We start from the raw sequence: 27,678 nt of genomic DNA on the forward strand, positions 1-27,678 counted from the left end.
GCATCTGTTACGCACTAGGCACCACGGGCAATGCAGGCATTATGTCCTGTATACCCCCAGCCCTCAAAAGGCGGACAATCCCATGGAAGAGTCTGAAAATAATACAATTTACTACACCTGCTTTGAGGTTACCTAGGACATCACTAAGATGGCAAAGGGCCAAGGGAGTTAAGGAAGAAAGAGTTAGGGTACTTCTGTCTACTATGTGCCTGCTACTTTACATTCATGATCTCATTTTACAGCAGACATTTCTTTAGCGCTTACCATTGACTAACCTATTTAATTTTTACAACAATTTTATTATCATATCCATTCTATGGATGATAAAAATAGAGGCTTTGAGAAGCTAAGTGTCTTGCCCATGGTTACAAGTTAGTAAATGAAGGTCCAGGTTTGAACATAATGAGTCTGAGCCTAGTCAGAAGAACTGTATGATACTGAATCTCCTACTTTTATGGGGCACTGGATCCTTAACTAATGTGTTGGATGCTCAGTCAGCATCACACAAAAGCCACACTGTGGGCTCTGGGAGCAGAGGGGTGTGACTGTGAATGGTGGAAGCACGGCAGAGAGAAATATGAAGTGGGTCTCTGATTTCTTATGGAATCCCAAAGGAGGACACCAGGAATGTCCCACTGGAGAAGTGGAAACTCTGGGAATGCTGATCTTCTAAAGGAATCTGGCCAGACAGATGCTGTCCTTCTGGCCCCTAGCTACATTAGATTCTAAAGAACGTACAACTAGAATGTGAAGCTAAATGCCTGACTTCATCATCCTTCAAGGGCCAGAGATGGGTGACATTCATTATTTTTATATTTTTCCAACTGCACTGTAAATTTCTTGAGAGCATATATTTCTTATGCACTTAGAACATCTAAGCAACTTGCTTTGCATCTATAAGGTATTCAGGGTAAGCAAATCAAATAAAAATGGGTTGATTTGATATGCTAAGACTGATTTTAATAGATGCACTGTAACACCAGGCTTAGAAGTCAGGTATTCTAACACCATCAACTATGGAAATAAAAGCTCTCATTTCAGCAGTACAAATCTACAGTTATAGGATTCTTAGTGGACACCAAAATTTGCCTGAATTATTTAATTACTGTCCTCATAAACATTCTCAATACCTTTTACCGTCATTTTATAGGTTTTGGTTTGTAAAGCAAATACATAATTTCAGGCAAATAAGCATTTTTTAAAGAATAAAAGTTATTATTAATATTTAAAAACATTAAAATTAATTTCCCTGCAATTATAATTAACAAAACATAAATGTAGAAAAGATACTGTTTCAAGCAAGATTTAAAGAAATATAAGCTTCTAGGGGAAAAACTAGCACCATTCTTGTTCACTTTCATGGCCAATAATTCCTGGTTAGTCTAATCTTGGTTGGTCTCTCAGGCCCGCAAAGAAGCTCTTTTCTAACATATTGACTTCTTGGGGCCTTTCCCTTCAAGTCAGCTCCTGGCACTGCCAGGTGTTAGAGTCTTCAGTTATAGAAATGAACTGAGAGTCCTTTGATGGCAAAGAAAGACTTTCTCTACTTGGTAACTTATGCTTAACTTTATGCTACAATGGCCTTTTTTCTTCTGTGCATAAAGGAGAAATCGACTTTCAGCTACACTCATCAGAGGTTTCTGCTCCTTTAGCTCAGCGAAGCCAAAAGTGTGAGTGCCTAGCAGAATCTCTGTTCCTTCTGTAGGGCCTTTAAGAAGAATAATTTCCCTCTACCTCCTCCATGGATGAGGACTGAACTAAAAGCCCTGAGAAGCAGAACCATGTTCCAGAAGATTCGCAGTGGTTTTTCCACCCTCTTCATTTATATGGCCTCTGGCCACTTTTTCTTTGTCCTTAACATTTTCTGAAATTAACTTTGTCAACACTTTTGAGTCTTTTAAATTACCTTGAGCTGTTTTCACAACCTTTCTTCCCTATAGATCTTGTACTGGCTGTTCACCCATAACAGCCTTTATAAAGGATAAAGTAGCAAAACCCAGCTATTGATGCTTTTTTGCTCCTTTCCATCTTAGTTGTCCAGCTGAGTTCAGTGATGACTCAGTTTCTGCCCTCAGAGAGCTTTCTAAAAAGCTGTTGTGTATGTAAAATGAAGAAAATTCGCTCTTCTTTGGATGTAAGAGACATCTCAATTGTGCCTCGAAAATCTTACTTTGTTCCAGAACTCTTGAGCGATGCAACACTTCTTTGCAATATACAATTATTGTACATAAAGAGAAAGGGGAACAGGGTGGCAAAAGAGGGTAGCCTGGCCCTAGCATTTTGGCCATTATTCGAATGGACTTGGGTGAAGTTTAGTTGCTCTGTCAGCTATATTTAGCAAAACTGCCACTTACTTAAACTGTTTCAAGAAAACAGCATTTTTTTTTATAAAGCACTGTATTATACTGGCTAAGAAAGTACTCAACTGAGTCAACAAGAAATAGGTGAGACAAAGGCATCCACATTAAGATACCACACATTACAAAGGGTGGTGGGGTATTTAGGGGTCCTTGGTTTCTAAAGCACGAGTCCAACTGTAAAAGTAGCCTATGAATAGAATAAAAGGAGTCTTATTCATCTAAACAATAATACTGAAGTTTTATTTTCTATTCCTACATCACAGGAGATTCAGTATGAAAAGTAAAGTCTTTAGGACGCTGAATTCTCATTTTGGTTTACTCCATTCTCTGGAATGGAGTCCTTGGGTGGTGCAAATGGTTAATGCACTCAGCTACTACCCAAAAGGTTGGAGGTCAAAGTCCACCCAGAAGAACCTAAGAAGAAAGGCCTGGTGATCTACTTCTAAAAAATCAGCCTTCGAAATCCCTGTGGAGCACAGTTCTACTCTGACACTCATGGGGTCCCCGTGAGTAGGAGTTACTGGATGGCACTAGTAATCTCTGCAGTAAAGGCTTCTCAAAGGCAGTTTTACTTGACTTTCTATGTTAGCAGCTGACACACAGTACGTGCTAAATATTTATTTACTGACTGAAGAAATTGTTTCTGATCATCTTTGATTAGCAGCATGAGAGATCAAAGATGCCCATTTAAAGGATTAAATAAATAGGTGACTGATTTTGGAGCCAGGAGTCAAAGCCACTCCATCTGCTCCAAACCGTTATATTCCCACTGCATTCTGCCACCTTTCAGAGAGCACTCTAGGACACTGCTTTGGGTGGCCCTGGACATCTTGGCATCTCCTAGCTCACCTCTTATCCCTGTCCAATTCTGCAACCCTCCAACTAACAGCTAACCTTCAGTGAGCACTTTCCACGGGTCTGGCGTGTAGTGTGACAAATGGCTGAGCTCCTGAGGTAACTCGGGGACCACAGCTGCACAGTGACACTCACCAAGGGCTCCAGCTCCTTGCGGTCTATGAGGTTCATCTCTGTGACGAAGTAATAGAAGTGTTTGTAGCAGGTGTTGACATGGGCCTCTGCACCCATCACAATGACCCGGTCAAAGTGGTGGATGTAGACATGGACAAAGACCCGAAAAAGGCGGCATAGGATCTTCTTGCAGATTTGAAGGAAGTTCTTTGGGAAAGGAACACCTAGAGAAGAAAAAAAAAGTAATGAAATGATGATGGCAAAGCTTTGGTGGGTGCTAGAGCATGCGAACCAGTCTGGAGAAGAGTCCTGGCTGTGAGCCTGCCAACCCATCCTGCTGAGGCCCACCTCTCTTTGGGCAGCTGCAGCAGAGGCTGTCTGAAACAATGGTTAAAAGCGGGTTAAAGTCACATACCAACAAGGATCACAGAGAAGCAAAAACGAGTGAGGAGGGCCAGGTTTGCTTCTTTGGTTGTATCTCTTCAGTGGGATGTACTTTGCATATTAAAAATGCAGAAATAACATTGTGGAAATGGCAAAACTATAGAGACAGTAAAAAGATCAGTTATTGCCAGGGGTCCAGGGGCAGCGGGGAGGGATGAAGAGGTAGAGCACAGGGCATTTTTTGTTGTTGTTGTTAGGTGCAGTCAAGTCGGTTCCCTCCCTATGTACAACAGAACAAAACACTGCCTGGTCCTGTGCCATCCTCACAATTGTTGCTGTGTTCGAGCCCATTATTGCAGCTACTGGGTCAATCCATCTTGTTGAGGGTCTTCCTCTTTTTCGCTGACCCTCTACCTTACCAAGCCTGATGTCCTTCTCCAAGGACTGGTCCCTCCTGCTAACATGTCCAAAGTTACTTTTTAGGTCAGTGAAACTACGCTGTATGATACTATAATGGTGGACACGTAACATGCACTTGTCAAAACTCATAGGACTGTACCTACAACATGAAGAGAAGAACCCTGATATAAACTATGGACTTTTTAGTCCATAGTAATGTATCAGTCTTGGTGCATCAATTGCAACAAATGTGTTACCGGAATGCAAGATGTTAACAGCAGAAGAAACAGTGAGCGGGAGGGAGAGGGGGCATGTGGGAACTCTCTGTGCTTTCTGCACAGTATCTCTGTAAACCTAAAGCTGCTCGAAAAACAACAACGTGGAAAAAACATGCACAGAAATACATTTTATTTCTACAAAGAAATATGTACTCTCCCTTCTTGCTTTCTTATTTATCCCATTTTTTAGAGCTTAAGAACATTCATCTTCTCTTACCTCTAGTATAAGAAAACTAGCAGAAGGAGAGCGATGTGGCAGGGAGACTGGCACTCCATACCACAGGATAGTAGGGAGTGGTGGGGACTGCAGCAAACCGGAAGGCACTTCCCAGCGAAGGGAGCAGATGCTGCTCAACTCCAGTCAATGGCAGCAATGAGGGGATGGAGGCCCAGGGTTGCTAGAACTTTTGATTTTTCAATAGTGTTCAAGAAATTCAAGAATTTCAAGAGAATTCAGAAGTCTGGGCTTTTATGTGAACTTGCTGAACTTTTAACATGTTAGCAATTAAAGTGTTGTTGTTGTTAGTTGTTATCGAGTGCATTCCGACTCATGGTGACCCCCTGTGTGCAAAGAACTGCTCCATAGGGTCTTCAAGGCTGTGACCTTTTGGAAGCAGATTGCCAGGCCTGTTTTCCAAAGTGCCTCTAAGTGGGTTTGAACCACCAAACTTTCTGCTAGTAGTCGAGTGCTTAACAAGTTGTGGCACCCAAGGATGCCTATTAAAGTGTTAGCAATTACAGTTAAACCTGCAAAATCCAGAACTGGTGTGTCTTAGTCATCTAGTGCTGCTATAACAGACAGACCACAAGTGGATGGCTTTAACAAAGAGAAATTTATTCTCTCACAGTCTAGTAGGCTACAAGTCCAAATTCAGGGCATCAGCTTCAGGGCAAGGCTTTCCCTCTCTGTTGGCTCTGGAGGAAGGTCCTTGTCATCAATCTTCCCGAGGTTGAGGAGCTTCTCAGCACAGGGACCCCCAGGTCCAAAGGATGCAATATTCTGGGTCTTGTTTCTTGGTTGTATGGGGTCCCCATGTCTTTCCGCTCACTCTTCTCTTTTATATCTCAAAAGAGATTGGCTCAAGGCACAATCCAATCTTGTAGATTGAGTCTTGCCTCATTAACATAACCACCGCTAATCCATCTCATCCACACATAGAGATAGAATTTATAACACATAGGAAAATCACATCAGATGACAAAATGGTGAACAATCACACAATACTGGGAATCATGGCCTAGCCAAATGGATACACATATTTTTGGGGGACACAATTCAATCCATGACACTGTGTAAGGCAGAAAGCTGCCAGAGAAGGAAAACTCAAATACTTTCCACTAAAACAAGCGATAGAAAAGAGGTAAGACTGCACCCTGTCAAAGGTGGAAAACTTGCGAGACTCAGAAAAACAGGCAGTCCCATTGACTCCAGCTCTCACAGGATTCACTGTATAAAGTTTTATAGAATACCTTGAGCAAACCAGAACATCTCTGCAGGTTAGATTTGGCCTGCAGGCTATCAGTTGCCAAGTTCTGATTCAAACCTTTTCCTGAAAGATACTGTTTCTGAGTTCAGCAAATTCAACAAACTTCATAGATACTTTTTATCACACTCATTCCCAATTCATCTCTTCCAGGAGGGTAAGAGTTGGGGAGTTATGTTTTTCTAACACAGAAAGGGGGAGTGGTCAGCTAGAGTCACCCAGATTTCCTACCTAATGACCACTCCTTCCAGCCTAGTCAAGGTAACAAACAGCAGGATCACATGCCCACGCTCTTTCTCCCTCTCAACTATGCCTTCTCCCCTGTTATTTACACTGTTCTTCAGTGGTGACAAGTTGTAATGGATCGCTAAGTTAAACAGACTGAAATCCTACTTGTTCCCTTCCAGCTGCACGACCATGGACAAGTTGTTTAACGTCTCTGAGCCTCAGTTTTTCCATATGTAAAAGGCAGATAAAAATTCCAGTGGTTGTGGGCATTAGAACTGGTACCTGTGCAACTCTGGTTTCTCATCTGTAAAACAGGATGTCTTATTCAGGGTTTTCCAGAGAAATAGAACCCTGAATGATATATATACACACATGTATGTATGTATGTACATATGTAAGCATGTTTGTGTGTATATGCATACACACACACACACACACACACAATATGCTGGGTGGTGCAAATGGTTAACACGCTTGGCTGCTAATGTAAAGCTTAGAGGTTTGAGTCCGCCCAGAAGCACCTTGGAAGAAAGGCTTGACAATCTATTTCCAAAATAATCAGCCACTGAAAAGCCTGTGGAGCAGAGTTCTACTCTGACACATGGGGTCACCATGAGTCAGCATCAGCTTGTTGGTAACGGTTTTATATACAGAGAGATTTATTTTAAGAAATTGGCTCTCGCAATTGCGGGGGCTGGCAAGTGCACAACTGGTAGCCAGGCAGCAGGTGGGAAATTATGGCACGATGTCTATTTACAGTCTTGAGGCAGAATTCATCTCCCTCAGCGAAACCTCCATTTTTGTTCTTAAGGTTTTCAACTGATTGGATGAAGCTCACCAACATTATGGGGGGCAATCTGCTTTGATGAATGTCAACTGATTTAAATGTTAATCACATGTAAATACCTTCATAGCAACATCTAGACTAGTGTTTGACTAAACAGCAGGGCACCATGGTCTTCCCAAGCAGACACATAAAATTAACCATCACAAAGAGTCATAAGTCCTTGATTGCAAGGCTGGGTGGGTGTTAACATGAGTAAATTCCTCCTACAGTGCCTAGAACACAGGAACCAAACAAAAAGCGGTTGCCATCAAGTTGGCTCTGACTCATGGTGAACCCATTTGTGTCAGAGTAGAACTGTGCTCCGTAGGGTTTTCAATGGCTGATTTTTCAAAAGTAGATAACCAGGCCTTTCTTCTGAGGTGCCTCAGGGTGGACTCAAACCACCAATCTTTCAGTTAGCAGCCGAGTTCAGTAACCATTTGCACCACCCAGGGACTCCAGAAGAGCTCACTGAATGGGAATTTGCCCCTTCTCTCTGCACGACAGGGTCTGGAGCTCTCTGGCTGTTGTTCTAAGAAGGATTACCCTTATCAAGAAAGGTAGACATCACTACCAGCCTTTCAACAGAACTGCAGAATTGTGCTCAGGGCATTCTGCTGGTCCCCAGGACTTGAGGGTTGCTGTCCTGGTCCCCACAGGGACCCAGTGGCAGCTGTCTGGTGAGAGACACTCTGTAACGGGATCACCTGGGACCCCGGGCAGGATGTGAGAGACGGAATCCGTCTGGCAGTCGGCAGTGACAGGATCTGTCTCCCCAGGGCCCCGGCACTGATACTGGCTTTTCTTCAGAAACAAAGTGGCAACATATCAAATGAGTCCACGGAGAGACTCAGGCACAGCTTGGCAGCTGATTGTCCGGGCAACAAATGCTGGATTTGGGGGGTGGGGTGAGGTAAATCTGGGGAGAAAGTGGGGAGCAGACACTTCCAGAGCTTCTGGGCTGTTCCCTGTGCTTCAGCGGAGCCAGGAAAACCCCCGCTGCCAGGCTGGAGGAGGTGGATATGTATCACCTTCACAGCCTATCTGTGAAGGAGGCTTTACGATTTCTTTTTTAGAGATAAATGAAATGAAGCACCAGAGAAATGGATTAACTTGCTTCAGCCACTCAGTAAAAAGTGGCAGGATTGGGATTTGAACTCAGTGTGTCTGACTCTAAAATTTAAAGTATCTGGTTCAGTTTACTGTGTGACTCCCCTCTCTTGCCTACAATAGAGGCACGACTCCATTGCTAAGGACAGTGAGGCATCTAAGGTTTACTTTTCAGTGGCACAAAACCACAAAAAACAAAAAGCCAAAAAAGAAAACCCACTGCTATCCAGTTGATTCCAACTCATAGCAACCCTGTAAGACAGAGTAGAATTGCTCCATAGGGTTTCCAAGGCTGTAATCTTTATGGAAGTAGACTGCCACATGTTTCTCCCATGGAGCAGCTGGTAGGTTCAAGTCACCAACCTTTCCGTTAGCATCCAAGCACTAACCACTGTGAAACCAGGTCTCCTTTCGGTGGCACATAAATATAATTAAATAAAAGAAGAGTGGTAGGCAGAGAAGGACAGAAAAAAAGGTCCCAGTGTCAGATGCCACAGATGCGGAGGTGATAAGAAGTCAGCTAACATACTCCAGTGCCTTCAGGGAGAAACGTGCCATCTTTGTCAGGGCCTTGAACTATAGACCTGGGACTAACAAGTAAAAGCTAACAGTTGTTGTTGTTGTTAGGTGCCATCGAGTTGGTTCCAACCCTGTGTACAACAGAACAAAAGCTCAGTCCTGTACCATCGTCACAATCATTGCTATGTTTGAGCCCACTGTTGCAGGAACTGTGTCAATCTATCTGGTTGAGGGTCTTCCGTTTTTTTGCTGACCCTCTACTTTACCACACATGATGTCCTTCTCCAAGGACTGGTCCCTCTGGATAACATGTCCAAAGTAAGTGAGACAAAGTCTCACCATCCTTGCTTCTAAGGAGCATTTTGGCTGTACTTCTTCCAGGACAGATTTGTTCATTCTTCTGGCAGTGCATGGTATATTCAATATTCTCCACCAACTCAATAATTCAAAGGCATCAATTCTTCTTTGGTTTTCCTGACTCACAGTCAAGCTTTCATATGCATATGATATGATTGAAAATACCATGGCTTGGGTCAGATGCACCTTAGTCCTCAAGGTGACGTCTTTGCTTTTTAACACCTGAAAGAGGTCTCTTGAGGCAGATTTGCCAAAAGCAGTATGTAGTTTGACTTCCTGACTGCTGCTTCCATGGGTGTTGATTGTGAATACAAGTAAAATGAAATCCTTGACAACTTTAATATTTTCTCTGTTTACCATGATGTTGCTTATTAATCCAGTTATGAGGATTTTTGTTTTCTTTATGTTGAGGTGTAATCCATACAGAAGGCTGTAGTCTTTGATCTTCATCAGTAAGGGCTTCAAGTCCTCTTCACTTTCAGCAAGCAGGGTTGTGTCATCTGCATAATGCAGATTGTTAATGAGTCTTCCTCAATCCTGATGCCACATTCTTCTTCATATAATCCAGCTTCTCAGACTATTTGCTCAGCATACAGACTGAGTAAGTTCGGTGAAAAGATACAACCCTGACGCACACCTTTCCTGATTTTAAACTATGCTGTATCCCCTTGTTCTGTTCAAACAACTGCCTCTTGGTCTATGTATAGGTTCCACATGAGCACAATTAAGGGTTCTGGAATTCTCATTCTTTGCAATGTTATCCATAATTTGTTATGATCCACACAGTCGAATGCATTTGCATGGTCAACAAAACACAGGTAAACATCTTTCTGGTATTCTCTGCTTTCAGCTAAGATCTGTCTGACATCAGCAATGATAAACCCCTTGTTCCACGGCTTCTTCTCAATCCAGCTTGAATTTCTGACAGTTCCCTGTCAAAGTACTGCTGCAACCACTTTTGAATGATCTTCAGCAAAATTTTACTTGTGTGTGATATTAATGATATTGTTCGATAATTTCTGCATTCTGTTGGATCACTTTTTTTTGCAATAGGCACGTATATGGATCTCTTCCAGTTGGTTGGCCAGGTATCTGTCTTCTAAATTTCTTGGCATGGACAAGTGAGCGCTTCTAGCGTTGCATCCGTTTGTTAAAACATCTCGTTTGGTAAGGTCCTAAAAGCTTTACTCCAACCACATCATTAAGGTCGACTCTACTTTGAGGAGGTGGCTCTTGCCCCATTGTATTTTGAGTGCCTTCCAACCTGAGGGGCTCCCCTCTGGCACTATATCAGACAATGTTTCACTGCTATCTATAAAGTTTTCATTAGCCAATATTTTCAGAAGTAGAATGCCAGGTCCTTCTTCCTAGTATGTCTTAGTCTGGAAGCTCTGCTGAAACTTGTCCACTATGGGTGACCCTGCTGGTATTTGAAATACTGGTGACATAGCTTCCAGCATCACAGTAACATGCTAGCCACTACAATACAACAAACTGACAGATGATCAGCAGAGCTAACATTTACTGAGCACTCACTATGACATAAGGACTGTGCGAAGCACTTTGCCTGGATTAGTTGATTGAGTCTGAACAGCCCCTGAAGGTAGGTAATATTATTATTTCCATTGCACGGATGAGGAAACAGACTTAGGAAAATTAAGTAACTGTCAAGGTCATTCACCTGGCAAATAGTAGAGGAGGATTTGGACCAAGGTCCTGAGTTGGCACAAATGATTTGCGCTCAGCTACTAATCTAAAGGTTGGTGGTTCGAGCTCACCCAGCAACGCCATGGAAGAAAGTCTTAGTGATCTGCTTCAGTGAAGATTACAGTCAAGAAAACCCTATGGAGCAGTTCTACTCCATAACACATGGGGTTGGAATCAACTCAAAGGCAACGGGTTTGGTTTGGTTTGATAGTCTAATTCTAAATCCCCTGAGTACCCACCACTCTGGAATCCTGAGATGCTGCTCTGGGGCTCTGCACACACCTCAAGCCCTGTGGACCTTCCTTCCTGGGTGGCCTGAACTCCCTCAGGCTGTTGACCTTTCATTTCCCCTGGCTCCAATCTCGGTGAAGGAAACATGGGGAATTTCAGCTGTGCCCTTTCATCTACCTGGCTCTTTAAGCCAGTCCTCACATTCCATATACCAGTACAGATAAGGCAAAGCTTTAGACACGCCAAGGACGTTCATGGCAATTGCTAGGACCCTCTACATTATCCACAAGCTACGCTTTCCCTCCCCCATCTCTGCTCCTACTCAATTCTGAACTCTTGGCTCTGCCTTCCGTTCCATACCTGGTTTCTGGTCTTTGGCCTCGAACTTGGTATGCCTCTTGCCTCGCCCTTTTGGGTTATGGCCAGGAATTATCTTTAGAGTAATTGAGCAAATTTGCTTTTGGAGTCTGGAAGACCTAGGTTAAAATTCTAGCCCTACCATTTGCTAGCTGCATGGCTAAGTTACCTCATGATTGCATTCCATTCATAAAATAGATAAAAACATTTACTTTGTGATGTTCTTATAATAATATCTGTACAGCGCCTGGCACTTAGTAGGAACTAAGTTCTATTTTTGTCATTTCCCACCTGGGCTCCTTGAGCAGATAAGACCCCACCTTAGAATTCTGGTCCCTCAGAATCTCTTGGCTCCATCAGCTAAGTTGTGTCTAACTCTTCTACCATTCCCTCTTGTTATGGATTGAATTACATACCCCCAAAATATGTACTGAAATTCTGGTCCCTATACCTGTAAATATGATAGTTTGGAAATAGGAATTTTTGCTATTTTGCTATTCCTAAGTAGGGGGGGTTCCAAATCTCATAATTTCTGAGTTATAAAAAGAGCAGAATGGACATAGAGGCACACATATGGGGGAAAACAGACACCACATGAGGATGGTCCAGAAGCCAAGGAACACCAAGAAACCAAGAAATGCCCGGGTTACCAAAAAGGAAGGAATCATAATTAAATTCCTCCCACTTATTTATTTTCAGAGGGATGGTCTTGTTTTTAATACAGCAGTTCTGAACTTGCAAAGAACTTCCAGCAGCAGGTACTCAATTAAGTACTGGGTTATATTCTGCCTTGGATTATGTTTTCTAAAAGTTTCTATACTTACGTCTTCATTTGCTGTAACTTCCCTGAGCAAAGGGACTCTTTTATATTTCATTTCTACTTTTAATAGCACCTGGCACATGGTTAAGCAAGGGAATATGTCAACAATCAAAATTGAATCTGAAAAGAGCAGTGGTCTTGTTTAGTCAAGATGTGAATCTATCATCTCCTATTTTGGGGAGAAATAAAAAAAAAAAAAAAAAGCCCACAGCAGAAATTAACAGCGTTTTCCAGCATCTTGATACAGCTCCTGCATAGAAGGCTGCATACTGCTGTTGGGGAGAAGGGAGGAGAACTCTGAGATAAAGAACATTTTGATCCAGCCTAGGGGGTAGCTATGAGTCGGAATCGACTCGATGGTAATGGGTTTGGTTTGGGGTTTTGGTAGGTGGTAGAAGAAGAATCAGAAACTCCTCTCTTTTTATCATTAAAACCCCCCTTCTACTCCTTTGAATCTAGTTTTTCAGGTGGTAATAGTTAATTTTCAGTCACTGTATTCAATTAGAAAGTTAATGCCACACAATATTAACCAGGAGTCTTAACTGAAATAGATTGCGTGTCTTAAGAGTTTGGAGTTAAACTTTGACTACTCTTATAGTAACCCAGACAAACCACCCGACAATAATCCCAGACCATAAGATATGTATTGATGATATAAAAACAACCTTTGATCAGAAGCTTTCTAAGTGATTGACATTCACTAACTGAGTCTCAGAGCATGCCTTTTCTCTACTCTACCCGGAGGCACATCCCATGACTCTCAGATTAAAGCTGGGAAAAGTCAAGCTCTAGGAAGGTGATCTGAAATGAGAAAATGTGCTCATATGAGTGCTCCACAGGAGGTGATGGGCATCCAGGTGTGCAAGGATGACCTTGGACCTGGATGACCTTGCATTGTATGGTGTGGCTTGATCTCCGCCATTGGTCAGTACTGAAATGGGGTTATCACACCAGTTGCCATGGAGCTGATTCCAAGTCATGGCAATTCCTTGTGTGGCAGAGTAGAACTGCGCTCCACAGGGATTCCAGTGGCTAAATTTTTTGAAGTACAGGTAGTCCCCAACTTACAACATATTTGAGTTATGACGAACCACACTTATGACCATCCATTTATTTTTTTGGTATATCTAATTGTTAGTAATGTCTACTACATACAATGTAGCAGCACGTAATTTGCTGATGTTGTCAGCCTCAGATGTTCACTCGCAGATGTTCAATTATATGATTTACTGTTCAAAACACTGCTGTATATATAGCACAGGAAAGAAATGATGAAAAAGAAAGAAATAATGAGGAAGAGGAAGCAGAGAAGTTGTCAAAAAAATTTTACAGTGAAAGGATTAGCTAAAGTTTTTTCTAAACTAAATTGGGCTTCAGTTGCTTGAAAACATGGACCCAAACACTGATTGCTTTGCTAAAGTCGGTAGGCAAATTCGAGAAGCAGTGAGATGCTACCATGAAACATATGGTAAAGAAAAGGTCCATACTGACAACTGTCACTAATTTCCTGACTAGAAACACCATCCCCATTCCCAGGGATAATCCAGATGATCCAGAGCCTCCCACAAATAGAGTTATTACCGCAACTGACAAAATGCCAATGTTGTCCAACTCTTCATCATCAGAGTGAATTTTTATTTGTGTGTTCTTTATGTATGTATTAAAATATACCTGTAAGTTTATATGTAATGTTTCCAACCTCTAAAGACAAAAACAGGATTTATAAAGATACTACTAATAAAAGGCAATAATAATGAAAACTTCAACAAACAAAACAAAAAACAAGGTATTCGACTTACATCAGAACCCACTTATGATGGAGTCATTGCAACAGAATCCCATCATACGTCGGGGACTACCTGTAGATTGCCAAGGCTTTCTTCTGAGGATCCTGTTCTAGTCATCTAGTGTTGCTATAACAGAAATACCACAAGTGGATGGTTTTAACAAAGAGAAATTTACTTCCTCACAATGAAGGAGGCTAAAAGTTCAAATTCAGGGCATCAGCTCCAGGGGAAGCCTTTCTCTCTCTGTCGGCCTTCTCATCAATCTTCCCCTGGACTAGGAACTTCTCCGCACAGGGACCCGGGGTCCAAAGGACGTGCTCTGCTCCCAGCACTGCTTTCTTGGTGGTATGAGGTCCCCAGTTCTCTGCTTGCTTCCCTTGCCTTTTATCTCCTGTAAGATAAAAGGTGGTGCAGGCCACACCCAAGGGAAACTCCTTTTACATTGGATCAGAGATGTGACCTTAGTAAGGGTGTTACACAATCCCACCCTAATCCTCTTTAGCATAAAATTACAAACACAAAATGGAGGACAACCACACAATACTGGGAATCATGGCCCAGCCAAATTGATACATACATTTTTTGGGGGACATAATTCAATCCATGACAGAGCCTCAGAAGAAGGACTAAGGAGGGACTAATGTTGGAAGTTCGAATTCACCAAGAGGATCCTCAGAAGAAAGGCTTGGCGATCTGTAATCTAATGCAGCCAAGCACATTAACCATTGGCACCACCCAGGGACTCCTGAAACGGGGTTAGTGAACCTAAAAGAGGGCGAGGCTAAGTTAAGGTACCAGAGAAAGCTGAGGCAAGGTGCCTAGGCAGAGGTCAGAATCACAAAGCAATCAGCTGATATGACGTTCCAGTAGGAATTCGCTCAACAAAGTAGACTCAAAAAGCAAGTCTGGAGTTTGCAGGGCAGTTGAGCCAAGGAGGGTGTAGACCAGGGAGTTGAGACAAAGGCTAAGAGTGAGGTGAGCTTGGGGCCTGGAGTCTCTCTTGTAGGTCTCTTTCTTGGTTGCTCATGAAGACTTGGTCCTCAGCCATGACCAGCATCTGACAGCCCTCCTGGGTTTATGAATGTATCTAACCACCACTTCTGATCTGCATGCCATGTTGAGTGTGGGTGCTAAATCGAGCATGGTATACCATAATTTCTCTGGGGCCCCATGCCGATTTGCCTTTCATCTCTGCCTTAGTAAATCTCCTTTCTCCCAAACAAAATTTAATAAAAATTCCAGTGATTTCTGAGCTTCAATTCATTTTCTTTCTTCATCTTTCCATCCTCTTCCTTCCTTTCTACTAAGTCCTCAAGTGTCCCATTAAATCCTCCCTTCTCTAGAACCCTTGAAAGAAAATCAGTTATCTAAATGGGTTGTGTTACCCTATTTTTTCCTGTTTTGGAAGCTGAAAAGGGAGAGTGCCTCAGAGAAAGCATCACCGCCTTGGATGACTGAGCCATGGTCTGGTGACAAAGGCCTCAAAGTCAAATAGGACCCGGGGGAGTTACTGAGCTTGCTGCTGCTCATTCCCATTTTTATCATTTTTTCTTCATAAGAGAAAGCCCTCATTTTGGAATGGGACTCCGGCCTGAAAGCAAAACTGGGCTGAAGCAGGCTTTGGAGGTATGGAAAGGAAGGACTAAACAGTAGTCTCCAGGGACACCAGAGAAGCAACCTCGCAACATCCCAACTTCCGTAAGCAGCTGGCAGATACTCCACTCCATCATTTACCTAGTGAACACCTCTCCTTTCTTTAGAGCTTGATCCCCACACAGAGCTCCCCTGACATCTGCTATCTTGCTTCTGAAACTCCCCAGAGCACAAATCACAGCTGTGATCACACACTTACCTATGGGAATCCCTAACTCGGGTCTCTCTCCCCTCTAGGCTGTAAAATCCATGAGAGCAGGGGCCATGGCCATCTTCCTCCCAAACATGTCCTTAATGCCTAGCACAGGCCTGGAGCAGGGTGAGTGTGTAATAAATGTTTGTTGAGTGACTGAATGAGAGTCAACCTCCTTTGCCATCTGCTTACCTTGAAATCAAAGCTTAGAAAGATGAAGGGGCTGGCCTGGAATGCACAGATCTAGCTGTGATGAAAAGGGATCTGAATTCAAGTCTGTCTGATTCCAAAGCCTATTCTCTTTCCACTTTGCCAGGCTGCCTTTTGAGATTCTTGCTGCTTTTTTCATCTTACTCCAATTCAGTTGGCAGAATTGTGAAAGCAAAGCTCGTTAAAAGATGAAGGTGGAAAAGGGCAGTTTGGCTCTTATTTCCCCAAATGTATGTGCCATCAGCCATTTGGCTCTGGCGTCAACCATATTTAGGCTCAGATTCCAGCTGTGCAACTTCCTTCTGCCTACCCTTGAGCAAGTTTGCTAACCTTCAAAAGGCTCAGTTTTCTTATCCGAGGAATGGGGATACTAATGCCTAGTTTTCATAGGATAGCAAGAATTAAATGAGAAAGGTTTGGCACACAGAGGCATTCAGTAAATGGCAGCCAGTGTTATTACTGTTATAAAGACGGCTCTTCCTCATCAAAGCCACCAGCGGGTGGGGAAAATTAAAGGAGACAGGTGAAACTGCCTTTTCTCCAAAGGACAAATTCCTTCCTGGAAAATGGATTGGGAAGAAATGTGATATACGGGAACATGGTGTGAGCTGTCTCAAGGCGCTTCCACATGACACATGACGAAACCTAACGCCCTGGCCAATCCTTTGGGGACCCCTGATGGCATGTCCGTAACAACCGGAAATATCCACATTTCTCCTTAAAACTATTATTTACGTCTGAGAACATTTGTGCAGCCCTTTGTCTTTGGAGACCTGTAATAGGAGTGCACACATGAAAATCCCCCTATGAGTCATAAAAATCACTCATTCGCAATAGCGCATGAATAAAAACAACATCCCACACACGTGGGAAAAGAAAACAGACCTCCTCTGACGGCATGGCTGAGAACATACCACTTCCAAAATACTTTCAAAACAAAATGCAATTGTATCACAAGGTAAAAAAGAAAACCAACAACTAACTACACAGATCTGCTTCTTAAAAAAAATACACATCTCCTTCCTTTTAATGTACTCTCCTGCCCCTTCATCCTGCAATGGAGATATTTATCTAAAGAAGCCTTGTGCTCTTGCTGATGAAAATTCAGCTGTGGAGGACTGATTCCTCTAAGCAGATGTTTTGTGTTATCTCAGCATTCCTCAAGAAAGCGTCTGTTCAACACGCCAAGGAAAACAATCCCATGTAGCAGGACTTTGTTCTTCTGCCTTATGGAAAAAAAAAAAGAAAAGAAAACCCCCAAACAAGCCGACAGCTGCAAATGGTTAGAAATAATAAATTGGCTACTACTCTAATCTTCAGTTCCCTTCTTCTGCCCCTTTGCGTTACCCTCCTCCTCTTTTTACAGTGGTTGGAGCAAAAGGAAGGAAAATCGGCTAACCTATGATTATATGTTCTAAACAGATTGCTAATTCTTTCAGACATGCCATTTGCTGGGCGTAGAAAACACTGTTTCAGCCACACAAAGTTGTTGTTAGTTGCCCTCCATTGGATTCTGACTCATGGCAACCCTACCCGTGCAGAGTAGAACTGCTCCCTAGGGTGTTCAAGGCTGTGACCTTTCAGAAGCAGATTGCCAAGGATCACCAGGCCTGTCTTCCAAGGTACCTGTGGGTGGGTTTGAACCACCAACCTTTTGGTTAGTAGTTGAGCACTTAACCATCTGTGCTACCAGGGACTCCTAGGAGGGCCTGTAAATATAGTATACCTGCTTGTCACACTTCCCTCTCCTCCGCAAGTATACCTCTCTGCCCCTAGAGGCTGTTTCTTATCCACATCCCCACCTCCAGGATGGCTACCTTCATCCTCTGCTGTCATGGCAAGGAGGTGGAAGTTGATTAAGAAAGACCCAAGAAAATCTGAGAAAGGTATTCACTGTGGATTGAAAATCCCAAACCAAAACCAAACCCACTGCTGTCGAGTCGATTCCAACTCACAGCGACCATACAGGACATAGTAGAATTGCCCCACAAGGTTTCCAAGGCTGTAAACCTTTATGGAAGCAGGCTGCCACATCCTTTCACCCATGGAGTGACTGGTGGGTTCAAACTGCCGCCCTTTTGGTTGGAAGCTAAGCCCTTTAACTGCTGCGCCACCAGGGCTCCTTGGATCGACAATAGAAGTCGCTAAAAACAAACTCCCGCTAGGTTCAAACCTGCTGAATCTGGTGAGAATCAAATGAGACTGAGTGAGCCAAGAATGGGATGGTAATGAACTTCATTAGTACGAGGAAGTTAGAAGGACAAGTAGGTTGACCATGAGCTCCAGACAGAATATGAAAATGACTCAGACTCCTTGTTTGGAATGTGATATTGTGAGTACACTCACAAATAAAACTTTTCTTTCTTTATTTAACCAGCAGAATCTTTCTTCCATTATGTGGAGAACAACTAATACCAAGTCTTGCCCGAATAGCTTTCTAATTTATAAAAGTCTCTCCAATCCCACTGCCACTTCCCTAGATCAAGTCACTATCACTTCCTGCCTGGCTTACAGTAGCTGCTCATTAACTGAACTCCCTTCTTCTACTATTGCATTTCTCCAATCTCCAACGGGCAAGTGGGGAATCTTCTTAATATGTAAATTTAACCAAGATATCCCCCCTGCATAAAACTCTAATACCGCTTCCTACTGCCTTCAATGTTAAATTAGAGCTATTTAATCAAAAGCTAAATCAGGTAAGATTCTTAGTGATTCAACACATGTTCATCTCTCCATCATTGCATCTGGATCCTCCCAACTTGCATACATACCCTCTCCTCATGTATCAACATGGTTAGATTCCGAAGACGAGGTCATAATATGAAATTCGTGTTATGTGAAAATGGAGGATGACTACATCATTACATAACTGCCAAACAACTGAGAATCACGGCCGTGCCAAGTTGGCACACAACCTTAACCATCAAAGTCAGCATTACTCTCGCCTTGTAACTCAGCATTTACTACTGCCAGACATACGTTGTTAATGCACAAAATAGTCAGATAGTAGATTTTTTAAAATATTGTCGTAAATGCGAAATGTCGGATAACAAGACAGTCAATAAGTGAAGAGAAGGCATAATGGTGTCATCCTGAGCTAAGATCCTCTTGCTCACTTCTGGGTGTTGTCACATACTGGAGGGTTGGCAGCTGGAAGCCCTCTTCTTCAGTTTCCCTTCTTTGTCTGGCTAACTTCCATTTGTGATTCAAACCCCAACCAAGTTATCACTTCCTCTAGAATATCTTCCCTGTTCACGTTATCCCCAGTCTAGTCAGGCATATCATAACATGCTGTACTTCTCCCATAACAATACTTACCACCAAAAAACCCAAACCAAACCCATTGCTGTTGAGTCAATTCTGACTCATAGCGACCCTATACTGTCTCATACTTGTCCATTTGCTTTTGTCTCCCATTAGATGGGAAGTTTTATACTGTCAGGGAATGTATTTTTCTTTTCTCAGTTATATCCCTGGCATCTAGTACATATCAGAACATAGGGATTCTCTTTAAGTATTTGGTGAGTGAATAAATGAACAAATAACCATATAAATCAGGGAATGTGGGGGTGGTGAAGAGCTTTGCCTGCTCGGGTTCCCCTCGCTTTCCCCAACCTCAAGCAGTAGTCCTTGAGTCACAGTCTGAAAATCATTGCTCTGTCGGAAGGTCTGTAGGGAATTGCTATAGGCTCATATTTAACCTTGTTGTGTATAAAGCTATAAGGCTGCTGTGAAAATTAATGCACATCTACCTCTTCACACCTGGCAGATCTGAGAGAGAAATGCATCTTTCTAGCAGGTTTTCACTGATACCAGAGAAGAAGTATCTCCCACCTAAAACTGCATCCTGTGTTTTTATTGCAGTGCTTATTTTCATCCAGATAAAAAGTTGTCAAAAAGGTGGTTCCCCAGAGTGACTAAAGATTGAAAGAAGCCAGGAGTAATCGACAAGCAAATAATCTTGAGCCATATGATGGGGTAGATGAAGGTGAGGGGGAAAATAGCAAAAGTGATTGATCCTCTTTAGAAAGGTGGGGGGATCCAGAAAGAACGATGATTGGAATCCAACCTAAGGGGTGCTTTGCAGAGACAGAAGGGAAAAGTGACCAGAAGAAATTAATCTGAGGTAGGGGTGTAACTGTTGGGGGGATTTTCTCCAGACAGAAAGGGTCTAAGAAAGGAAAACTTGCCAAAAAAGTTCAGGGCAGGCTCTGGAGGCAAAGACTCACCCATGCGTGGGCTGAGAATGACTCTTCCCACCTGAGATGGAGGGGTTAAGGCAGGAACTGAGCAGAGCATGATGAGTCATTGTATTTGCATGGAAGATTCAATGAAAGTAAGTTGATGGGATAAGAGTGAAACCAGAAATGCAGCTCTAAAACCTAATCATTGGGTTAAAGTCAAGCTAAGTTCATGGGCTAAGCTGTGTACCTATAATCACCTACTTGAATATGATTTGAACCAGGAATCACACATTCAAATGCCTTTAAGGGTCAGAAAGGAGCATAAATGAGTAAGAGTAAAGTAGGCTGGGTGTAATACACTAAGGAGTGGTGTAGACTGTGACAACCTGGAGAGTACATTATGCTGGAAAGGAAAAGAGCCTCTCAGCCTGAGCTAATTATTGCTGAGCCGGTTGGGCTCAGGATTGCCAGACATTCTGATCTTTCAAGAGAATCCAGAAATCTAGACTTTTATGTGAAATCTCACAGTTAAATGTTAGCAGTTAATTCAAAAAACATTTAAAATTTTTTTCCAAACATTTTATTTATTAACATTGCTGTATTTTTATGCAAATAATGCACACCTTCTGCATTTGTTTGCTGGCTGTGTCTTCGCACCTGAGGTATTTTCTTAAGTGTGCTATGCGAGTGAGGCTGTGGGGGAGGGCCTAGCCAGCAAACAAATGTAGAAGAAGGGCATTATTGGTGTTATTTGCGTAAAAATACAGTATTTATAGAGTTAACTCAGCCTGGAAAAGTGGACTGTCCCATAAGCTGACAGCTGAATTAAAAAAATAAAAACACTCTGGGAGCAACGAGAGCACACCCAGAATCCAGATCTTGGTTTCTAATGCCATGCTTCAAGAAACAAACCAGGGCTCCTTGGAGAAGTGACTGATTCTAGGGCAGTGGCAGTAAATACACAAGAAGAGCCTGAAACATCTTGTAGTGCCAGAAAGTAAGAAAGTGTTCAAAAAAAACAAACAAGCAAAAAACCAACCATGATGTGGGTATGTCAAAGGGGACACAGAAGCCAACTGAAAGAGCTCCCAATGGGCAAACCTGGAAAAATTTGAGCAATAAAATAAATGATGTAGTACTGTATTATAACCCAGAGCATAAAATAAATATCCATGAGTCTGTACTGATACAAATAAATGATTGAATAAATACATAAATGGAGTAGAACACACAAATCTCCCATGCAGCAGAATTCCAAATAATTTATGTAGATACTCTCTCCTCAAAGAGATGGAGCTCCCTTGCCTAGAATGTGGACTATTCTTGGTGACTTGCTTCCGAAGAGTACAGTATGGGGGAGTAACTTTACAGTGGAGAACACTGGCAAACACTACCTTGGTCAAGTCACCAAGGTTAACATCATCATAAGTCATGTTTGATAGCATACACCTTTAATATGATGTGATGAAAATGTTACTTCACCTCTGTGGTTTTCCTCCCCCAAACCTATAACCCCAGTCTAACCCTGAGAAAAAACATCAGATAAACCCAAACTGAGGGACAATCTACAAAATATCTGGCCAGTACTCCTTAAAATTGCCATCAAAAACAAGGAAATTCTGAGAAAATGCCATCGCCCAGAGGGGCAGAAAGAGACACGACAACTAAATGTAATAAAGTATCCTGGGTGGGACCCTGGAACAAAAAAAAAAAAAGCATTAGGGAAGAACTAGTAAAATAGAAATAAAGTGTGGAGTTTAGGTAATAGTAATGTACTGATGCTGGTTTCTTAGTTGTGAAAAATGTACCATAGTAATGTCAGATGATAATAACATGACAAAGTGGCTGAGGGGTGTATGGGAAGTCTCCACCCTATCTTAAAGATTTTTCTGTAAATCTAAAACTATTCTAAATAAAGTTTGTTTATAATTAAAAAAAAAAAAAAAAAACACACTCTATGAACCAAAGATATTCTACTGGGTCCAGCAGCTGTGAGTTTGTACCCTTTGATTTATGCACTGACATTTCAGTAGTTACTGATGAAACTCTCTGATCAGGAAAAAAAAAAAAGTTGCTGTTGAGTCGATTCCAACTCATACTGACTCTATAGGACAGAGTAGAACTGCCTCGTAGGGTTTCCAGATTTCCAGATGCAGACTGCCACATTGTTCTCCTCGGCAGCAGCTGGTGGGTTTGAACCTCTGATGTTCTGGTTAGCAGCCAAAGGCTTAACCACTGTGCCATCAGGGTTCTTCCTCTGATCAGAGCTAGCTACATATTTGCAGGGCCCCTTGTTCAACTAGGAATTTCATCAAGACGGCCACATTAGAGCACTAAACCAAGCCTGGGCCCATCTGAGTGCAGGCCCTGTATGACTGCACAGGTTGCAGGCCTGTGAAACCACCCTGTCTCTCTCTGATAAGCAGCATGGGCTCTGCACGGACTGTCCAGTTGAGAGTTATCCTTCCAGATAAAACTCCTACCATACACTTTTTGGTTTTTCATTAACTAACTTAAATAATTAACACACATTCATTGATTTGGGGAAGTGCTAGATGCTAGAGATTCAGCAATAAGCAAGAGTTAAATTAGATGATAAAAATTTTGCATGGTCACCCTATGTGAAAGTGAACTTGGGCACTGAAATCTGATCCCAGGACCTCCCCTAGGGGTGGATACCCCATAACATTCATCCCCTCACCTTCTCTATTTGCCCCCTTTTTTCCATCTCAACTATAACACTACCTACCTCTAATGGAACTTCTGAAAAAGTGGATTTTTTTATTTTAAAATTTAAAAGCATTATGAGGTTATTTTACAATATTTGCAATTAAAAGTTTCAATTACATTGGCATCCAGGACAACTTATATTTCCTGAGCACCTAATACTAACAGATATTAGCCCATGTTAATATGCTTACCCCAAACAAACAAATCAAAAACCCTGTGAGTGGTTTTTCCCATTTTGCAGATGAGAAAATGGGAAGCTAAGAGAAGTTGCCACCACCCATCTGTCAGTTTGTCATACTGTGGTAGCTTGCATGTTGCTATGATACTGGAAGTTATGAAATGGGTATTGCAAATACCAGCAGAGTCCCCATGGTACTGACAGATTTCAGTGGAGCTTGCAGACAGAGACAGACTACGAAGAAAGTTCTGGCAATCTACTTTTGAAAATTAGCCAATGAAAATCTATGAATTACAACATAATATTGTCTGATATAGTGCTAGAAGATGAGTCTCCTAGGTTGGAAGGCACTCGAAATACACAGCGGTCGCAACGATGGACTTGAGCACACCAACGATCAGGAAGACAGAGCATGACCAGACAATGTTTCCTCCTGTTGTACATGGGGTCACCATGAGCTGGAGCAAAGTCCAGGGCAACCAACAACAACAAAAGAAGATGAGTCACTTGCCCATGTGATACAGGTGGTGGAGGGCAGAGGTGGAATTTCAACCCAGATCCGTTCCACTCCAACTGTCATCCATTTCCCAAATACAATGCCCTCTACCCCTCTAAAACTAAGGTAGGACCTTTAAAAAACATATTTTTAAATTAATCTCATCTTTAAGAAAATACCTATCAATGGCTCATCACAGAGTTTTTTAAGACCTCAACTGGACATTTGCCTTTAGAATTTGGTGGTGGGGGATGGGAAGAGGATGCAGGGTGGACTAAAGTCATTGCCTCTTTAGGACTTGAGGTTCTAAAGCCGAGGTGAGAAACCCACATTGCAGGCCAAAGTCTGCCTGCAGAAGTGTTATCTTTGGACTACACCGTGTTTTTAAAATGCTGCCGATATTTAGAAATGGACCACTATAGCACAAAGATCAAGAAGCCTGGCTTCTCTTGAAAAACTCAGAAGACCTGCACAACTGGACTGAAATTCCCATGTGGCTACAGCTGAGTAATGGGTAGCCCCATTCACATCATTCATCTTACTGGCTTGGACTCTTTTAAAGAAAATTTTGCCTGTGGTTGCAAATTCAATTGCATCAAATAGTGGGCGCTTCTGGCTAGGTGCCCCTCAGTGGGACAGGTCTTCTGCCCTCCAGGGAGGAGAGGCCCATCTACCACAGGGCAAACTCAGAATGGTGTCCACTGGCCTCATGCCTGCTCTTCTAGGTTGGGTCATCAGTCCCAGCTGCTGTGGAAGCAGGCAGTCAAAACACTTTCCTTTTTTTTTTTTTTTTTTTTTGGTTTTGGTAAGCTAGCAAGCCTTAGTTGCATAGAAAATGTCTATTGGTCACATAGGAAAATTATCACCCTTATAACACTGTCCCTGAGTTCCTTATAATTTCAGTTTCCTTCTTCCTTCTAGTCCCACTGAGCATTCTAGTGGGAATCTCCCTCTTTTCAGTGCCCCATTTTACCCAAATGTGCAGAAGGCACCATTTGTTCATTTTTTTGAAGGCAACCCCAGGAAGCATCAGCAGAAATACTTCTGGGGGTGATGAAAACAAATGGGCTTGTTTGGCAACACAGGAGCTTTCTCTCTATGCCTTTGCTCACATTTATAGGGGGTTCTCAAGCTACATTTGCTTTTGTTTTCTTAAAACAAAACAAAATAAAACAGTTTCCATTGAATCCATTCCACCTTATGGTGACCCCATGTGTGTCAGAGTAGAACTGTGCTCCACAGGATTTTCAATGGCTGATTTTTTCAAAGCAGATCACCAGGCCTTTCTTCCGAGATGCCTCTAGGTGGACTTAAACTGCCAATCTTTCTGTTAGCAGCCGAATGATTTAATCATTGTACTACTCAGGGTGGGTTAAATCTCATAGTTTATATTAATAATTCATGCACATTTTGCACTTTACTCCATAGTAGAACCATTTGTTTTGTAGAAAATATTAACAGTTCCCTATATCTTGAAATAAAATTAACGTGCCTGCAGTGTGATAGATTGCTTTTATATGGCCTTTCTAGCCATGGTCTTGTAACTTCTACCAAATGATTGAGTGGGACTATGCAAATAAGGTGCTTGTAGCCCACCAAGGGGACTGGACGGCTTGCTAGTAATGCAAATAAGATGCATGGCACCCTTGTGGGGATGATATCATGCAAATAAGGTGCATGGGACCCCTGTAGGGGTGGGACCATTCATATAAGGTGTATGGAACCCTAACAAGGGGATTGGTCAGTTTTGCCATCCCACTACGATTAAAATGAGCCATCCCAGAGGCAGAAAGGGGGTACCTCATTACCACCAAGAAGAAGAGATGGGAGTGGAGCATGCCTTTGGACCCAGGGTCCTTGTGCTGAGAACCTCCTAGATCCAGGAGACAGAGAGAGAGAGCTCTAACACCAGAGAAGGTGAAAGATGGTGAGAAATGGCGGCAGCAGAACCAGAAGACCGTGTGGTTCCCAGCCCATGGAATAAGGCATTTACAGTGGGTGTGCTGACTACGGAGCGAGGGATCCGAGAGCCTTCGGGTAGGAGGCTTCCTGGTAGAGTAGGGTGCCCCTGGGCATTTACTGATGGAGTTAAAGAGCTTTGTAACCCTTGCCCAAGCACGGCAGAGGCCAGGCCGACGGACCCAGGGACAGAGAGAGGTCTACCTGCTGGCACGGCTGAGAAGAGGCTACCCTGATGGAAGAACTGTATCCTAAGTCATTCCTGATCCTGAATTGTAACCTGTTACTTCCCTAACAAACCCCATAACTAAGTATGGTCTGTGAATTATCGAACCCAGTGGAGGAGTAGAGAGTGCCGTGGGAGGGACGGCTGGTGTAGGAATTGGTAAGAAGTTTGGATGTTGGAGGTATGTTTGACCTCCACTTCATAGCAATCAACCTTGGGCTCTTCATAATGATTCTCTCTCTTTCTCCTTGTGAAGTTAGCAAGGAGGTCTGTAAAATGGCGTGGCAGAGGTGTCTGACCTGCTCTAACTTCACAAGGGGAAAGGAAAATCCACCTCTGGGATGGCTGATTTTAAGCCTAGCAGGATAGCAAAGCTGATCAATCCCTTCATTAGGATTCCATACATCTTATTTGCATTGTCCCACCCCCACAAGTGTGCCATGCACCTTATCTGTATTATTAGCAAGCTATCCAATCCCCCTGGTGGGCCACAAGTGCCTCATTTGCATAGTCCCACCCAGTCATTTGGTGGGGGTTACAAAGACTATGGCTAGAAGGGCCACATTAAGTAATTCAGTGCACCACAAGATCCGATGCCCCCATGCACCATTTTTAAAGTGCCCTATTTATCCTGTAGCATTAGTCCTTCCTGGCACTTCCCTGATCTCCAGTATGTGCACACCTCAGTTGGAGAAGCACTGACATAGGACTCAAGACACAGGACTAGTAAACAGCAATTACTAGTCTTCCTTAGTGTATTGCAGTGGCTCTCAACCTTGCTGTGCATTAGAATTATCTGGGGAGCATATTTTAAAAAAGAATGACAGAATGGTAGGGCCCCATATTAGAGCAATTAAATTGGAAATTCCCCTACATGATTCTAAAGTACAGCCCTGGTTGAGAAACACTGGAGTAGTGGTTCTTAAAGTGTGGTCCCTAGACCAACTGGGAATTTGTTAGACATGCAGATTTCCAGTCTCCACCCACAAAGCATTGAATCAGCAACTTTGGGACTAGGGCCCAGCATCTGTTTAGCCAACTCTCCACGTAATCGTGATCCATGCTAAAGTTTGAAAGCCACTGGCCTAGAGTGTTCCCTTGAACATATGAGGGGGAAGATATACCCTATAGAGGTGGGGGAAGATATACCTTATAGAGGCAGGGGAGGGTTTCTTGAAAATTCACAGACTCTGGCATTAGACAGACTTGACTTTAAGTTTCTTGTCTGCCACCTCAAGCTGTGCAATCCAGGGCAAGTGACTTAGCCTCTCTGAGTCTCAGTCTCACCATCTGGGATGTGGGGATGATATTAATAGTACTTACCTTGTTGGTTGTTGTGAGGATTAAATGAAAACAAAACAAAACCCAATGAAAGGTATTTTCCAACACAGGTAGAGCTTGAAAAACATTTACTATTATCACCCGTCAGAGATACCATTACTAGTGGTCAGGAGATCAGAGAAGAAGCTTCAGACGTGGCAGAAGCCAGCTGGTCTGGAGTTTGAACACCCAGGACAGGCAGATGTTTGTTTCCTGATTTTTCTCCAGTCCCAGGACTGGATTTAGATTACATCTGCTGTCATCATCATGAATAGATGAGTCTCCCAGGATGAGATGATAATCATTCCCTCAAGAACTGTCTTCAAATTGTGCCAGTGCTGAAAATGTATGGCTAGAGGTTGCGCTTGGTCATCTAGATCTGTAAATTGCCAGGGCAGAAAGAAGGGAGAAGGGAGGGGACATTGCTAACACCTAGACCAGTGCCATGAGAAGCATCTGGAGGGCTTGTTAAAACACAGCTTTCTGGGCTGCACTTCCAGAGTTTCAGCAGGTGATGGTGGGGAGGGGGGCAGACTTTGCACTTCTAACAAGTTCGCAGGCGGTTCTGATGCTGCTGGTCTGCCCACACTTTCTGCGCTAAATGAAAACGCTGGTAGTGTTCATGAAACCGCAAGGCAACACTGAGCTGCGATTTCTAATGTATAAGAAGGGGAGAAATATTCTTCAAAACTTTCATATTTCCTCTGTAAAAT

At 42.8% G+C, this 27,678-nt stretch overlaps 1 protein-coding gene across 1 annotated transcript in view; it reads right to left on the reverse strand.

Annotated features, from left to right (window-relative positions):
• Positions 1 to 3,242: 3,242 nt before the first annotated feature.
• MOB3B (MOB kinase activator 3B) overlaps positions 3,243 to 27,678 on the reverse strand; it is a 104,089-nt gene continuing 79,653 nt past the window's right edge. The window contains exon 2 of the mRNA XM_004387753.1: positions 3,243 to 3,553. Coding sequence (XP_004387810.1) covers positions 3,243 to 3,553 — 311 coding nt within the window. The remainder of the gene's footprint in view (positions 3,554 to 27,678) is intronic.

Source organism: Trichechus manatus, unplaced genomic scaffold (assembly GCF_000243295.1).
Source record: "Trichechus manatus latirostris isolate Lorelei unplaced genomic scaffold, TriManLat1.0 scaffold00192, whole genome shotgun sequence".
NCBI lineage: Eukaryota > Metazoa > Chordata > Mammalia > Sirenia > Trichechidae > Trichechus > Trichechus manatus.